This window comes from Hyposmocoma kahamanoa, unplaced genomic scaffold (genome assembly GCF_003589595.1).
Source record: "Hyposmocoma kahamanoa isolate Upper Pololo Valley unplaced genomic scaffold, ASM358959v1 84, whole genome shotgun sequence".
In the NCBI taxonomy this organism is placed as follows: domain Eukaryota; kingdom Metazoa; phylum Arthropoda; class Insecta; order Lepidoptera; family Cosmopterigidae; genus Hyposmocoma; species Hyposmocoma kahamanoa.
This window is the reverse complement of record NW_020654229.1, coordinates 5750600-5766714: the sequence shown is the minus strand read 5'-3', so window position 1 is coordinate 5766714 and position 16115 is coordinate 5750600. Positions and strand designations below refer to the sequence as shown.

The window sequence follows — 16115 nt, the reverse complement described above, 5'->3', positions numbered from 1 at the left end:
AAATATGCAAATCACCATTACATTCGTTATATAAGAAGGGCCCGAGGAAGCCGAAGAAGTGATGGGCAAAGGATGTAGACCACGACGAATAATGGCACACACGATCACGGCGTCGAAAATTAACTATCCGAGATCGATCGTAAGATGTCTGCGAATGTACCCTCAGGATGGTGTACAGAACAAATAGTTGGCGTACGGATAGAACTTGCCAATCTCGGAAAAGTTCTCGAGTTGGAAAAAGGAATGGTCGGAATGACGCCACTTTCAAAACCGCTCGTTGAGCCACTTCCAGTTTCATAAGAGTCGTTTTTGCTACACCACCCCAGGATGAAATGCAGTAAAGAAGAATGGTTTGACACGTAGCAAAGTATACCATCCTAAGAACATCAAAATCGGCTATATGACGTAAAGTTTTGAAAACTACTATTAACTTTCGAACACGGTTAGAGAGAGAATTAATATGATTTTTAAAATTAATATGTTGGTCAATATTTATACCCAAATATTTGAACTTTTGGACGGATTGCAGAGCGGGGCACCGGCATCCACCACGATTACAACTAACAGGAGAGTCATGAGCAATGAGTCTGTGGCCAATAGTAGGCAGCGAATTAGAGCGCATTCCAAATACCATATATTTGGTTTTTTGTGCGTTTAAAGTTAACAGATTACAGTTTAACCAACCTAGGATAGAGTTGAGCCCTATTTGAGCACATTGAAAAACTTCCTGCCAAGAGTCAGCTTTGAACGAATTGAATATATTCTGTGTGTAACGAAGCTATCGCTGCACTCATTTGTGTGTTATTTGTCGCATGTAATCTTAAATTTGCTAACAGCTGGTTAATAGGGGATTAGGGTATATTGATTTATTTCTGAAACAAAACGGTAACGTGTCTTAATGTTGATCATTGTGTTTCTTTAATATACAGGTAATTAGTATTTATTTTAAATTCGTTTATATTGTAAACGAAATTAAAGAGACCACTTACCTGTCGGATGTATATACCAAACGATGTTCGATTTTTGCCAGTAAATTTAATACTGACGTTTTAGACAGAGGACATCTTGTTATGAAATCTTGGTCATCGTAATCTTCAACGTAATTACTCCTCACCATAAATCACCTTGGGCGAGGTCCTAAATAATCTTCGTCATTACTATCAGATTCGTTAATTAACACACTCAAGCGTTGCGACGTTTTGAATAGTGACAGCAGTCGGCCGAAAGCGGCGGTATAAGAATTTACTCTAGTTTACTTTACCATTGGTAAATCGTAAGTTGATTTACGCGCGAGTAATTAACGTCTTATTCTTGGAGTAAGATTTTGGTGAAATCCACTCTTGGAGGTAGAATATTTTCTTTAAATTTAAATGGGAGGTGCCCTCTTTCCAAAAAAAAAGAATCATCAAAATCGGTTCACAAAGCGCGTAACATACATACAGAGAGAAAAAAAAATGCAATCGAACTGAAAACCTTTTCGTTTTTATAGTCGGTTCAAAATTACAGCCGCGCGGTAGCGCTGCTACAAGAGTCTAATTTGAAGATCTAAGTCTCTAATGTGGAATTTTTTTACACATAAACATTATCATCAAGTTTGATAGTTATTTTTGATACAAGTGCGGAAAGTTAGTCATTATTCACGAGGCTCGAGGCTTTTTGGCCCGAGACAGAGGCGAGGGTCAATACTCGAGACAAGTGACAATGACAAATCCGCACGTGTATCTAAAGATTAGAGGATGGAAAAAAAATATATAGTCTAAGATCAAACGACGTTTTCTAATACATTTTCGAAAAAACTACATTAAAAGTAAAATAAAACGCGTAATACTCACCTCTGTCCATTGTTAATATTCAATCAGCCATCTTTATGGAAAATATTTTGGTATTTTTAAATGTAACCCGTTGTTTTATAAAACACCTATGCAATTTAAACAAATAAGATGTTTGTAAGTAAATATAAATTTTAATGACGAATGACTTAACGTCACAAAGCACAAAAATAATAAATAAATATGTACAACCTCTTTAGTTCTATGTTTAAGACTCGCAACTCACAAAATTACGCTCGTCTAGCCTCACCCTTAACGTACTGCTACTATTTTTTATAAGTTTAACTATACAGCGCTTCGCAAGCAGAGGCCGCGGGTTCGAGTCCGGGCTAGCACCTCTTAGTTTCTCGGAATGTAGGTGCGAAATTTAATTTGAAATTTACCATGAGCTTTTCAGTGAATGAAAAAATTAACACAAAGAAGGTTCACAAACCTCGGGAAACGTGCGAAGTTCCCAAGCCGCATTGGACGAGCGCAGCGGACTATGGCCTAAACCCTGATGGATATGACGGAGACCTGTGCCCAGCAGTGAGACGTATAAATGGGTTGATGATTTCCGTTGCTCTGGTACTCATAGCATAGGGAATTCCCTAGCTTGATCAAAGAATAAAAGGGTAACGAGAATAGGTCACTCTCCGCCCCTCCCAAGCATTAGATACCACATCGCGCCCTGCATATTGTTACGACATTGACGGAACGTTACCCGGCAACGTTAGACCAACATGGTCTTTGTATTGCTGGCTTTATAAAATAATAATTTTTAGTAGTTAGAGTTGTCAGTGGGAAAAAAATCGGAAACGAGTGGATAATTTTGTTTTCAGGAACTAAGAATGCCTAGTAAATGAGTCACGATTAATCTAAATTAAATGTAAAATTACTTACCAATAAACCTAATTATGGAATTGCATTATCATGTAATCTAGTTGCATTCAAAGTTATGTCAAAATTTGACTCTTCAAAATGAAGCGAATAAATGAAGATGGTCTTTGATTCAATGTATGATTTCCAACCACTCTATTTTCTTTTATGATTTGTAGGTAAACTTAAAAATAATAATAATAAAAAAAAAAGCCTCGTAGTGAATTATTTTAATGACAGAATATCGATAATATGTACGCTTCCAAGAACAACACTATCTCAAAATAATCGTTAACAACAATCATCAAAATATACAAACAAACAGGCAATCTGAAGAAACCAAAGCAAAATTTGGCAAGATTTATGAATTACATGAGATATTTGGTCTTTTGTATGATTTATAGACAGAAAAATAACACGTGCCTCTTCGGTGTTACATTCAGTCGATCTTCGCTTTTTCAAATGCGAAAACTGCAGCGACAAATTTTTATTAATACTTAATTGTTCTCACTGTCAATATTTTTGTCTATTTTATTACAATCCATGCGAATAATTCAATAAAACACTTGGAAAACATTTGTTTCGACATTTGATGTACTTCCCTTTGACAACCATATCATGTACCTCATGTACTGCGAAATGGACACAGTCGGCATTTAAGATGACGTTACGTATTTTCGATTCCCGTGTTTGACACAGACCAATGTAATGCTATCTCTTTTGGCTTAAGATGCCACGCAATAGTTAAACAAAGATAATAAGATATTTATGTTTTCGACGTCGAAATGCATCGTATACATACAACGTCTGATTTATATATGTCAACATAACATGTCCTTTAGTTTAAGCTCGAACTACTCGACGAAGGAAATAGGAAATTAAAACAAATGAATGAAAGAAATGTCAGTCGACTAATTATTTATTTTGTAAATAGACCTAAAATAAAAAGGTAACGCAAACGATCAGCTTTTTGAAAAAAGTTTGCATTATTTTGGCGTTTTTACTAGTGTTCCGCTACAGGAGCCAACGTGTGTATTTAATTAAACATTGTTTGAGGCAAGATAATCCTGATTTAATTTGAAAGTTTTTGAAATATCTGTTTTGTCTTTACAGATGAGTATACACCGTCTCCAGAAAGGCCTCCAGATGCAATAGACAAATTGCATGAAGTTATAAGTCAATTGGCGACGGCTAAACACAACCCTATTTACAGAGCACAGGAGGAATACCAAATAAGTAAGTAGTTTATTAGCAATAAAGCTCTTTGTGAAAAGGTCTCTCCACACTTGCGCGCGACTCACGCGCGAAATCACGGCAGTTTGACTTGAGCTTTACTATAATGGACGATAATTGAAACCGATGAAATTACTAAAGAAATGTGATTCCGTTTGTTTTCCCACATCACCGAATAGAACAGCACGGCATTGTTAGAGATATTATCTTTATTACAATAAATACAGAATATTTTTGAAATATACGAAGACGTACACACAGGTTAGTTATTGACGCTGTACTATTTCAGCTTTCTAAATTGTGATTGCAGCGTAAACGAGAGTTGATATTTAAAAGTGGTATAAGGCCCATTTGCCTGATGAGTTGCCAGGGATGGATGGCCCTTAATTCGTCTCTATTTCTGGTTATATACTCGATGCCGCCGTTATATCCTTTAGCGTGCTTGTCAATACCATAGACAATTTCTGTCACTGTGCGTTGTGATACTCCAAGAACGACCTCAGAGCATTGAATTGCTCATTCTGAGATGCAATATGTTGTGGATATTCCAAAGATTCGCACGAAGCATTACGCTTCCACATTTATACGGCGAACGGCTATGGAGTAGAATTCCCTGTAGACTTGTTTCTTGAACGTTATAACTGGTCTTTTTCAAGGCGAGAGTCAATTGGCATTATGTAGGTGTGCATGCTACATCGTCCCATTCCCTCAGGTGAGATGGAAGTCCAATGCGCACTTACATTTTTATAAAAAAAAAATGCGAACACGTCTAGTGATAGTGGACCCCAATTACTTTTAAATATGGCATCGTGTTTTGGCGAATGAATGTATTAAATAAACAATGCTTTTTAATAATAACTTGTTTATATGTACAAACGTGAAGCTCACGCTTTTTAAGGCATTTTGCCAATCATTTTACACGTGCAGCTTGTGGGTCAAGTATACACAGAAAGCGTATCGCGCCCTATGCGTCCAGTACAATGACGCCCTCAGAATGCTGTTGGGGTTGCCGCGCTACTGTAGCGCTTCAGGAATGTTTGCCGAGGCGCGTGTGGACGGTTTTAGCTCCATTTTGCGGAAGCGGGTGGCATCCCTGATGCGCAGGGTGCGGGGCAGTGCCAATGGCATTCTTCGAACAGTGGCCGAGAGGAACGATGGGCCCATATTGTATAGGTGGATAAGGATACATTGTACATTCTAGATAACTCTTATTAACATAGATGGTAAGGATTTTGTTACTAACACTTTATGGATATCTTGTCTGAAATAAAGACTTTGATTTGATTATATTTTTACAGAGCCAGAAATAGTCCATTTCAGATCAGCGAACCCCGCGCTAAAATTCGAAATAAACTCCGATAGCATCGTAAGGGTAATACAAGACCTGCTCACGAGCAATGCGGTGAAACAGTACACAGACATAGCAGCTAAAAAAGCTGCGGTTGTCTATCGCACAATCAAAGAGGAGATGCGAAAGGAAGATTTGGAGTAATTTAAATAAATTGTTAAATTGATTCTGTGTATTCTTAACTTTCACATATAAACAATAAAACGTAAATTAAAATTTTAAAAACCCGGATACAAAACAGTGTACATAGTCCATAAACTTTTTTTAAAAAGGAAAGTGGGTGAAATCTAATAGGTAACGCAATGAGGATGGAAACCTGTGGTCGCAGATTGGAGCCCTGTCGGGTCGAAGGTTGTTTTCTTTGTGTTCGATCTGTCTATTTAATAATTATAACAAACTAGTGGAGTTGTTTCACAAAAAACAATTCAAATCGATAATACATATGTATGTATGTTCATAAAAAGCGATATCAACGGCAGCTTGTGGTTACTGGAAAGCTTGTGGTTACTAGCACGGCCGGTAATCTACCTATAGAAAACCGCTCGCAATAGCGGCCATCTTTTTTAATGAATAATGACATTTGTAATTTTTGTTTCCTTGCTGTGATTGGCTGCCGCAGGCGTAGGTAGCCTTTCCGCCATCTTGGGTAGTGATCGTAGTATTTTACACCTTGTTATTGTTTTGTTGTTTTCACCTTGTAGTGGCTTGTAGCTTTTTTGTACAGGTTCGGATCGAGTGAAGACGTGACGTGCTTATCCTCTCCGTTAATTCTGTATTGTGTGTTTGTATTTTGCTTCATACAAAATGTACGAGTGCTGTGTATGTAAAAGTTCACGACAGGACGCTATTTTACATCATTTTCCTCGCACTGAGAAAAGACTCATGAAGTGGTTAAAGTAACTAAATCGTGATAATCTGAAAAAGTTATCACCAGAAGAACTTTCAAACGTTTTTGTATGTCAAAAACACTTTGAAAAGAGGTTTATTACGCCGAAATTACGTCTCATAGGCAGTGCATATCCATCTTTGTTTACCGAAGACGAGATTTCCCCTGGAATACCATCACAGGACAATGCCGGTAAGTTTTAAGTACAGACTTTACTATAGCCTTCTAATCTCTACGTCCTAACAGACTTTTAATATGAGCTTAGCCCGTACTTGCTTTGTAGAAATAAAATATTAATAACTATAACCGTCATCTAAGAAACAAATTCGGAATTGCCGACGTTGGTGTATCCAGCGTTAATAACTTATAACAATTTAAGTACTTACTTAATTTTAAAACTAAAGAAATAGTATTGAGTTTTGAATTGTTTGTTTATACCTGCATGTGTTAGTGTTTATACCCGGATGTGTCCTAGTTCGAAGGAATAACTTTTAATGTTATTAATATTAATTGTTTTATTTATTTTGCACTTACAGAAAACATGGATATTGATTTGGAGCATAGTTACTTGCGTAAAAGACACTTTGACCACACATACTTTCAAAGGGAACCACTAAAAGGTTAGTAATGCAGTTTGTATTACTGTAACATTTTCTAGTAAAACTGTTGAAATGGATTTATTGCATGTAAATTTATATTCTGACATATTGGCCCCTTTACTGGTTATTATAGTATGCGATAATATAGTATACATAATGCTTGTTGCAAATAAATAATAAGTTATTATTTTCAACTATCACCTATCACACTTATTTAACTCTCACTCATAAACACACAGAATACCAAAATACCTACAGAAGAGACTTGCATAAAATTATAGTGTGTAATTTCTCACGTTTCAGAAGTAATTGCCTCTAGCTCCAGTGAGTCTCAGAATGTGCCTGGCCCATCGCAAATTCCACCGCCTAAACAGGACTTAGGTAATGGAATTTTTTTGTTGGACTCAAGTTATAAAGGATAGTTAAGGTTTTAACGGTGTGTCAACTTTTCATTTTTTACACAATTCCGAAGCAACTTGTACTTATAGACCATCAGTGAGTGTGGACAAATGGTGCTACAATCTCTTCCACAATACCTCGTTTATTGTAGATGTTAATTATGTATGTTTATTGTGATCTATTTTATAAACTACATCTATCTGTTTTATATGATGGAAACATCTTGTTTCTCAACAGTACCTAATTATTTTTCAGTTAATCCTGTAATCATTGAACCAGTGATGAATGAAGCATTTCAAGCCTCTGGTAAGTAATTTTGAGTTATTATTGTTGTATTATTACCACATGAATATGTTTGCAATGAACCTTTATTTACTCCATGCTGGATATGCAGAGGTCCTGAGTTTGTTCCCAGTTCAGACATTAATTTTCTTTGTATTATGTAACCTAGTATATTCTTCTAATAACCTTATGTATAGTCGAAAATAAATGTTTGGTTTTTCTCTTTGCAACTGCTCATTCAACAAACTTGTAACATACAACATAATATGTAAGTGTGCAGCTGCATGTTGTTATAATGTTTTACATTCCATAGTACTTGACTTCATCATTCACTTTTGTGTTTTCCAGGCTTGGATACAGTCAGAATTGCTAAGGATCCGAAACCTATGAGAAGACGTTTAATCACGAAAGTAAAAGATTTGTCACCAACATGCAAAAGTATTTATAAAGAATACAAAAAGTCTAAACAGCAGGCCAATTTTCATCGAAGAGCTAAGAGAGCCCTTCAGTTTAATAAGAAGATGTCGTTCGAAAAATTAACAAATAAAATCGTTATGCAAAAAACAACAACAACATAACAAATATTGAGTTGTTTTATTTATTTTATTTTATCGTATTATTTTATATAAATGAACTGGAACCCCTAACCACCTTTTTTTTTTTAAAGTATGGATGTATACGTTCTGCTCCTTTGCAAGACAATATCGTCTACCTATTAAAAAAAAATGGAATGTCAGTCGACATTAGTATCACAGATTAAAAATAATTCTTACTACTGAAAAAAAAGTACTACAGTGAGCAGTCTGAACGTAGTTCACTAAGTAGTCTGTGGTTACTAGTAAGTCTCTGTCGGTTTTGACGGTGTCGAAAGCCGAAAAGTCAATGTAAAAATCTATAACAGACAAATAGAAGAAATCTGTCGACTTGGTAACTCCACCTGTAACTAAGTAATTAATAGATTCAGACGTTACTTTGCGGAAGTCCATGCTAATAAAAATGGAAGCAAATTAATTAGTTACGTCGCAAACCCAGCATAAATTAAATCGTGCAAAATAGCTGCGCTTGTGTTGAATATTTTTTCATGCAGTTAATTATCCCACCCTCTCTCCGCATAAAATAAATAACACAAGCGCAACTGCAGTCACAAACCACCACCAAAAATATACCCGACATATGTTTCGCCCCTCCACGAGGCATCCTCAAGGGCTGTTGATTGCTCGACTCTCGGCCGATGAATGAGCTCGTTTTTTTTTATGAAGGATATTTTGCAGTTGACCGCTGATGGCCTTGACTGCGCCACCGGAAAAAAAGGGCGAGCTGAAGGCTCATAATCCCTAAAATAAACTTAAAACTAAGTAGCGGGCCTGAGGACGCCCAAGTGGGCACGGATCTCGGCTCAGGGCGCTCCTGAAGACTTCCGCCAGAGTGGCGTGCTGTGGGATAGAATCTACCACTGTACGTGCTGAAATGAGGGGCTCTACGACCTCACCGGCAAGGACGGTTGGTGCGTGAGGAGAGGGACTGATTAGCGATCTAGTTGGCCTTCAAAGTGGCGAGAGTGATAGGGTCGTCAGGGTTGTTGAGGACTTCCTTTGGCCGACGGGTCCTAAGTACGCGGTGGTGGTGTTCCCTGAGGGGGTCGTAGTTGGATGCAGCCACCACGAGGGGATTGGGGTGGTGAGGAGCAGAGTCGCAGTATTTCCTCGATGCCTATTTCATGAATTGTGGGGAGTCGTAAATCTATATGGAGGTTAGCGTTGCGCAGGTACCACGGGGCACCCGTCGCGTTGCGCATGAATATTTTGGAAAGCCTGCAGGCGGTGTATAGGCGCGGGATTTGCCTGAGCGAATGCGGCGCTGGCGTACGTCATGATTGGGCGGATGCAGGTCGTGTACAATCTCACCTTATTATGAAGGGAGAGTTTGCTATGCTTGTTGAGAAGGGGGTGGAGGCGGCTCATAACAAAGTTTTCACGTGTGCTTTAAATGACAGCTTCCTATCGAGCGTAACTCCCAAGTACGTGAGGCGCACTATAAGTTTCCAGAATGAATAAGAAACAAATACTATAAATGATCAGACACGAATTTATTGATTTTCAAAATATTCTCTGTAAGCGTTAATGCACTTTTTCATAAGAATCAACCAATTTTGAAAACATTTATGCCACTCCTTCGTAATAATCACTGAAACGTATTTTTCATACTCTTCGACAGCCTCTTCAGGTGATGAAAATCGTTGACTGCGTAAATGGTTCTTAATTTTTGGAAATAAATAAACGTCACAAGGTGCCAGGTCGGGACTGTACGCGGGATGGCTCATAAGGTCAACGTTGTTCACCTTCAAAAATTCATGTGTCTGTCTGGTCGTGTGAGAACTGGCATTATCGTGGTGCAAGATGATACGGCGTTTACGGTTATTTCTACGGAATTTGTCAATAACTTCCGGCAAACAAATGGTCGTGTACCAATCACTATTCACGGTACAACGATCCTCCAAAGCAACAGTAGCAACATGTCCAGTTTTATTAAAAGAAGAAACAATCATCCGCTTATAGGCACTTTGCACGCGCCCCACTTTGATTGGTTTCGGCTCATCACGAAAGACCCATACGGTCGATTGATGCTTTGTTTTGGGATCGTAATTACAAGTCCATGTTTCGTTACTATGTCCCACACCAAATTTGAAGTCCCTTTGTTGAATCTGGTAAAAATGGCATTGCACCAAATGACGCCATCCGTTTTTTGTACCTCAGTCAAATTGTGTGGGATCCACCGAGAGCACAGCTTTTTCACACCCAAATGTTTCTGTAGTATTGATTGTATTTGACTCATGCCTATGCCTAAAGATGCCCGAACTCATGGTATGTCACATGCCTGTCTGTTTTGATCATACGGCGCACAGCATCGACATTTTTGTTGTTCACAGCAATGGACAGGCCAATATCACGAAATTCGTCACTGAGATTTTCACGACCGCGTTTGAATTCTGTAAACCAGCTATAAATAGTCGTCTTGCATGGTGTTTCATCGCCGAAAACAGTTTGAAGCCGAGTGAAGCTCCGCTAAGCTGTTAAATTACACTTGAAGTCATACAAAATCATAATACGAAAATTTTCACGAGTTAAATCCATGGTGATGTAGATAACCAATTTCTAAAATGACGCCACAATGTAAAAACAAGTGACAGTCACATGAAACAAATGTAAACTGTACTCTACAGCCAAAGAGTTCCATTTTCAAATGTTGTAATTACTTTTTAAATATTGTTTATGTAAGTGGCCAGTTCCGGAGACTTATAGTGCGCCCTATGTATTTGACCGTGTTCACCCAAGGGATTAGGCGGCCAAAGCGGATCTCACTGATCGGGGTGAAGTTTTGTATCCTACGACTGGATAGGTTACTTCGTGTGAAGAATACCGCCGCGCTTTTGCCGAGATTGATTTCGATTCTTCATCTGCGAAACCACTCTCCTAGGCGTGTGGTGGCAGATTGGAGAGCTGCGGAAACTAATTTGGAGCGGCGCGCCGAATAATAGAACGCAGTGTCGGCGAAACAGGGCGAGATTTACTGACTGTTACTTCGGGATATCGCTAGTGTACAGGGAGAATAGGAGGGGTGAGAGGACAGAGCCTTGCGGGACTCCAGCTCTTACGGGGTGAAGGGAGGAGAGTGTGCCCTCGTCTCGGCAGCGGAAAGAGCGATTCGACAAGAAGTCTCAAATGATGTACACGAGACGATCAGACACGCCGAGATTGTACAGCTTGTAAAGTAAGCTGTTGTGCCAGACTTTGTTGAAAGCTTTTGCTACATCCAAGAAGAGGGCGCCGGTGGGCATGAATAAATAAAAATAAAAATAAAAAAAAATAAATAAATAACGCACACACTCAACATAGCCCCGCACTAGGGAAAACCCTGTGTCGCGGGTGCCATGGACACACACATAGACAACCACAAATTACACCCAAACTCACGAGAGAAATAATTGTAGGCCATACAACTATTTCTCCCGGCCCGGGAATCGAACCTGGGACCTCTGCGTGGCAGTCCGGCATGGTAACCGTTCGGCCACGGAGGCAGTTAAAATTATTAAAATGAAGCGGGGGCTATAGAAACGTTTGGAGTATTCTCCACTATCCGGTGCACTTGCTGGACGCATGAGTGCCTAGCTTTAAAGCCAAGCTGTTCGTTCTGACGTTTCCATCTGTTCTAAAATACCCAGACGTAGTCCCTTAGACCTGTAACTTAGTTGGTGAAGCAACATGGACGCAATCCGAGTTATTTACAAAAATAATACATTTTTTTTATTTAAAGAAATATATTTCCATTTGTTGAATACGATCAGTACATCGATTTCTTTTCTTATCGACTTTTACGACTATATCACTTACATATACATTCACTAAAATTATAATTATATGTTTTTTTTACTAAATAATTAAATTTACAAATAGAAATGAGACATTTAAAGCAAAAGCACCATTAAAAAATAAATTCTTAGGTTATATTTACAGTGTTCACAAAGATGTAAGAAATACCATAAAAAACATACAGTTCCTTTTTACTCATCTGTGGCAATAGTGGGCTTTACACAGACACTCTATTGCGCGTGACGTCGAAAGGAAAAGGGAAAGACCGCGCGATCGCACTCAAAGAGCACATTATATGCTTCGAGTGTATAACCGGAAATAAAGACGAAATAAAGGCCATCCATCCCTGTCAACTCATCATGTAAATGGGCCTTAAATCACTTTTAAATATCAACTCTCGTTTGCGCTGAAATCACAAATTAGAAAGCTGAAATAGTACAGCGCCAACAACTGATCTATGTGTACGTCTAGTATATTCCAAAAAGATTCTGTATTTATTGTAATAAAGATAATATCTCTAACAATGAGAGGCTTCCATTCGGTGGGTATGGGAAAAACAGCAAAACGGTAATTAAATATTAAATATGTAATTTTGCAATTTTCGTCCAGTAAAGCAAAGCTCAAGTTAAAATGGTTGTTTTGAAGTGAAACAATTGACGACACCCGTCAATTGTTTCGAATTTAGGCTGGCCAATGGGAGCGCAGTTGTCACCGTAATGATATGGCATAATAGTTTTCAAACAAATTAAATGACATTTCGTCTCTATTTGTGGTTATATACTCGATAATTATACATAACGAGTGTCGAGTCATTATTTCATATCACCTCTGGTGGCGAACGCGGGAAGTGTTTTTCTGTACAGATATCTATAAATTCATTCTTTTTATTGGTTCCTGGGCACATGTTTTGAATTCAATCGCTGCCTTTGCGAAATATATTTCTATGGCTAATAAAAAGGAGTTGCCAGCGCCATCTATTGATTCACGACGGCTATCTTCATGCAATATGCAAAAATGGTCACAGTGATTAGACCATGGCGCTCATCATTGCGTTCCAATGTTGCCTTATAAACGGACGCTCTTGCATTATAACAAAAACGTTGAACACAAGCAATTGCGCGCGAAAGAACGTTAGCTTAAAAAACTTCAAAAAGGTAACCGCGCACGATAGCGTGTGCAGGCATTCCCGTGTGCAATCATGTACGCCCCTAATCATGAGCGATAGAGTGAGTGTGTGAAGAGGGTAATGACTGAAGCGAAGCTTTGTAACCATAGCATAACGAACTGTATATCAATTCGATGGCTTTCTAGATTAGTGGCCTATCTCAAAACCCTCTAATTCATCAGAGAGATGGTTTAAAAAAAGCTGAGAACCGTCTGCCACTTAAAGTTACAAATCGTAGACCAATCCAATGTTGCCATGTGATTTATCTAACCAACGAAGAGCTTGGAATCTCAATCACAATATAATTATTTTCTAAATAACTCTCAGTAATAAGTAAAAAAAAAAGAGTCAAATTCGGTATAAGCCACTGTTCTTGAAATTACAGTAAATTGAGTAATTACTAGTAGTGTAGAATGATTTCGTTACAAAAATTAGTTTCCACTCTGAGCCTTATGGTCTTGTGCAGAGTAAGAGCTACATAACGTTATACAGCGCTATGTTGTAATGTTGGCAGATATTTTTTTGTTCCAACAATTACTTCATGAATATTAAAACATTATCGAGTTTTTAGATTTTCGCGATTGTTACACATAGGAAATGAAACTATTTTTCCGAATTTAAATCGCGTATATTTGTTTTTTGACAAACCCCAGGTCCTTGCAAAAGAAGTCCGTTATCTACCCAGGATGCTGCGAGAGGCCATTGAAATTAAAAAACATCCTAATTTCAACAGAAGATGATTTCTCCGTACCACCAGTTTGGGATCCAGTATTTCCTCTAATGAAAAATCCCAAACAGACATAAGACTGCAGTACTAATTAATATGTTTTAGTTTATTCTAATTTCTATTAATAATTAATAATAAATTGAACTTAATAAAAATTCATTCAATAAAATAATTTGTAAAACTTAATATAGCGTAAATTGGAATGTTTTCTTTGTAAAATAGTAACTACAGTGGAAAAAATAGGGTGGTTTGCATCAATATTAGACATAACTGGTTGAAGACTGTACCACCTCAGTCAACCGTGACCATGGGACCTGTAAAGGGCCCGAAAAGTCGGTTTGTTTGAAAAAACAAATATACGCGATTTAAATCCGGAAAAATAGTTTCATTTCCTATTAAAACATTATCCAAATAAATAAATTGATTATGTGGTTCGTTAATTACCAAAATAATTATTTCCCCAAACCCAATGCTATGTAGCGTTATACAGTGTTACGTAGCGCTATACAATGCTATGTATACCGATAAGGGCCACGTAGCAATACACTGTGTTTTGTAGCGGTATACAGTGCTATGTAGCGCTATATAATGCTATGTAGCGGTATAAGGGCTACGTAGCAATACACTGTGCTTTGTAGCGGTATACAGTGTTATTATAGCGCTATACAATGCTATGTAGCGGTATAAGGGCTACGTAGCATTTCACTGTCCTATGTAGTGTTCTACAGTACTATGTAGCGGTATACATCACATTGTTATACACCGCTAGCGTTGTCCAAAAGCTGCACAAGACCTAAAGACAGTAGCTTTCAAAAATTACTATTACATGTAACATTGTTGACAAGTAAACTAAATATTGTAAGTAGAATTACAGGTACGTTTACTAGACGTGAAAGTAATAAATTAAGTATATGGCATATACTCAAGAGAGTACTTAAAACATAACAATTATTTATAGTACGTTCGCCAATACAGTTCCGTGAATTAACACGTATGCGCGTAGCAAATTTTATAAGTAACATCAGTGCCATCTTTACCTATGGTCCTTGATGTGTGGCGCACATGGACGAAGGTGTTAAGGTGCTTTCCCACGGGCGAGGCGAGACGAGACGAGGATTGAAATTTGTATGGCAAAATTTCAATTATCTCCTGCCGAATCTTCGGTGGAATCGGTGGAGAATGGTCTGGACTGACGAGGATGGGTGAGGCGAAAATTGAAATATTTGTTGATGTAATATTGAACCGTATATATAGCTATTATAGCAATTTTTGGTGATAATAGGTCGACAAGATTTCTGTTCTCGTGTCGCCTTGTCTCGTCTCGCTTTGCCTGTAGAAAACCACCTTGCTTGCCTAAGCATTATATAGGTGTGCATTCTCCATCGTCAACCTTATTACGATAACTTTCCATACAAAAAGTGTACTCCAAACGAAATAACTTAATCTGACTGTTCAAGCACAACGTATGTGGCGATCCAGTGGGGTCCAATGAACCCGAATTGTTTTGATTAAGACGGTTCAAGTGTAAATCTAAGTGATATAATGACAAAAACTAACTTTTCTACTTTTTATCATTTTCGAAATTACTGGTAAATAAATCTATTTAAGAAACTTTATAACTTAGCAAGTTTAAAATTGTAACCTACCTGACTAAATTTAATTACTAATTAAAATAATTCATTGGTCCAGTATATTTTTAAGCTTTAACAAAAATTAAGCCCATTTTTATAATTTACAAATATGTCTTTTGTTACAAGAAATAATCTAGAAGGAAGCAAATGCAATAATATATTTTTTAATTAAATTCAAAATATACAATGTAATGATGTTTTCTTTTAAATTCCAAAGCAGTAGATTATTTATTTAATTTTTTTTATTTAATTTAATGGACGTATAAGCCCAATATATAAAGTGTGGAATTACTTCAAATACTGTAGACAAGTTATTTTGGAAACAAACACAAACACACAAAACGCTAGCTCTGCCCTTCTTGTCATTAGACCCGCTGCGGTCCCGACCCGACCCGCACCCGCTCTCGTTGTGTTCCACGCTTAAAATTAAAACTAAATAAGAAATTAAAAAGCTGCTTAAAGGAGGTTGTCAATTCGCTGATTCCAGATCGCACTATTAATAGAATAGTGTATTAACTCAAAAATTGTACTTTTTCAGAATCGATGAAAAACGGGTTACTCACTACACGTGAAAGATCATTAAAATTTACGTAGAGGCTAAAGCTTCTGTAATAAACAATTCCTACTTGCCAAATATATTTAAAAATAAAAGGAAAAAAATAATTTCATATTTTTGAGTGAGGACTGTCTTCATCAGAACTAGCTTACATAAAGTTTGTTTTCTTTTGAGTTAAGTAATAATTATAATAATAAACGCACACACTCATAGACCCGCACTAGGGAAACCCTGT

General features: G+C 37.5%; 2 protein-coding genes across 2 annotated transcripts in view; both read left to right on the top strand.

Moving 5' to 3' along the window:
• LOC113234429 (protein artemis-like) overlaps nt 1-5427 on the top strand; it is a 51356-nt gene extending 45929 nt beyond the window's left edge. The window contains exons 3-4 of the mRNA XM_026469739.1: nt 3801-3923; nt 5219-5427. Coding sequence (XP_026325524.1) covers nt 3801-3923; nt 5219-5412 — 317 coding nt within the window. The 3' untranslated portion in view covers nt 5413-5427. The remainder of the gene's footprint in view (nt 1-3800; nt 3924-5218) is intronic.
• A 450-nt stretch (nt 5428-5877) lies between these two features.
• LOC113234428 lies at nt 5878-15896 on the top strand. The gene is made up of 8 exons (XM_026469738.1): nt 5878-5914; nt 5993-6264; nt 6303-6346; nt 6691-6774; nt 7057-7134; nt 7408-7458; nt 7783-7960; nt 15863-15896. Exons 4-8 carry the CDS (start codon nt 6696-6698, stop codon nt 15894-15896), a joined length of 420 nt encoding a protein of 139 aa, XP_026325523.1. The 5' UTR covers nt 5878-5914; nt 5993-6264; nt 6303-6346; nt 6691-6695.
• The last annotated feature ends 219 nt before the right edge of the window (nt 15897-16115 follow it).

Coding starts and splice junctions, on each gene's coding strand:
- LOC113234428 (XM_026469738.1), top strand. CDS start 6,696: ATGGATATTGATTTGGAGCATAGTTACTTGCGTAAAAGACACTTTGAC. Junction 6,775..7,056: donor TCAAAGGGAACCACTAAAAG/GTTAGTAATGCA, acceptor CTCACGTTTCAG/AAGTAATTGCCTCTAGCTCC. Junction 7,961..15,862: donor CAGTTTAATAAGAAGATGTC/GTTCGAAAAATT, acceptor GTACTTTTTCAG/AATCGATGAAAAACGGGTTA.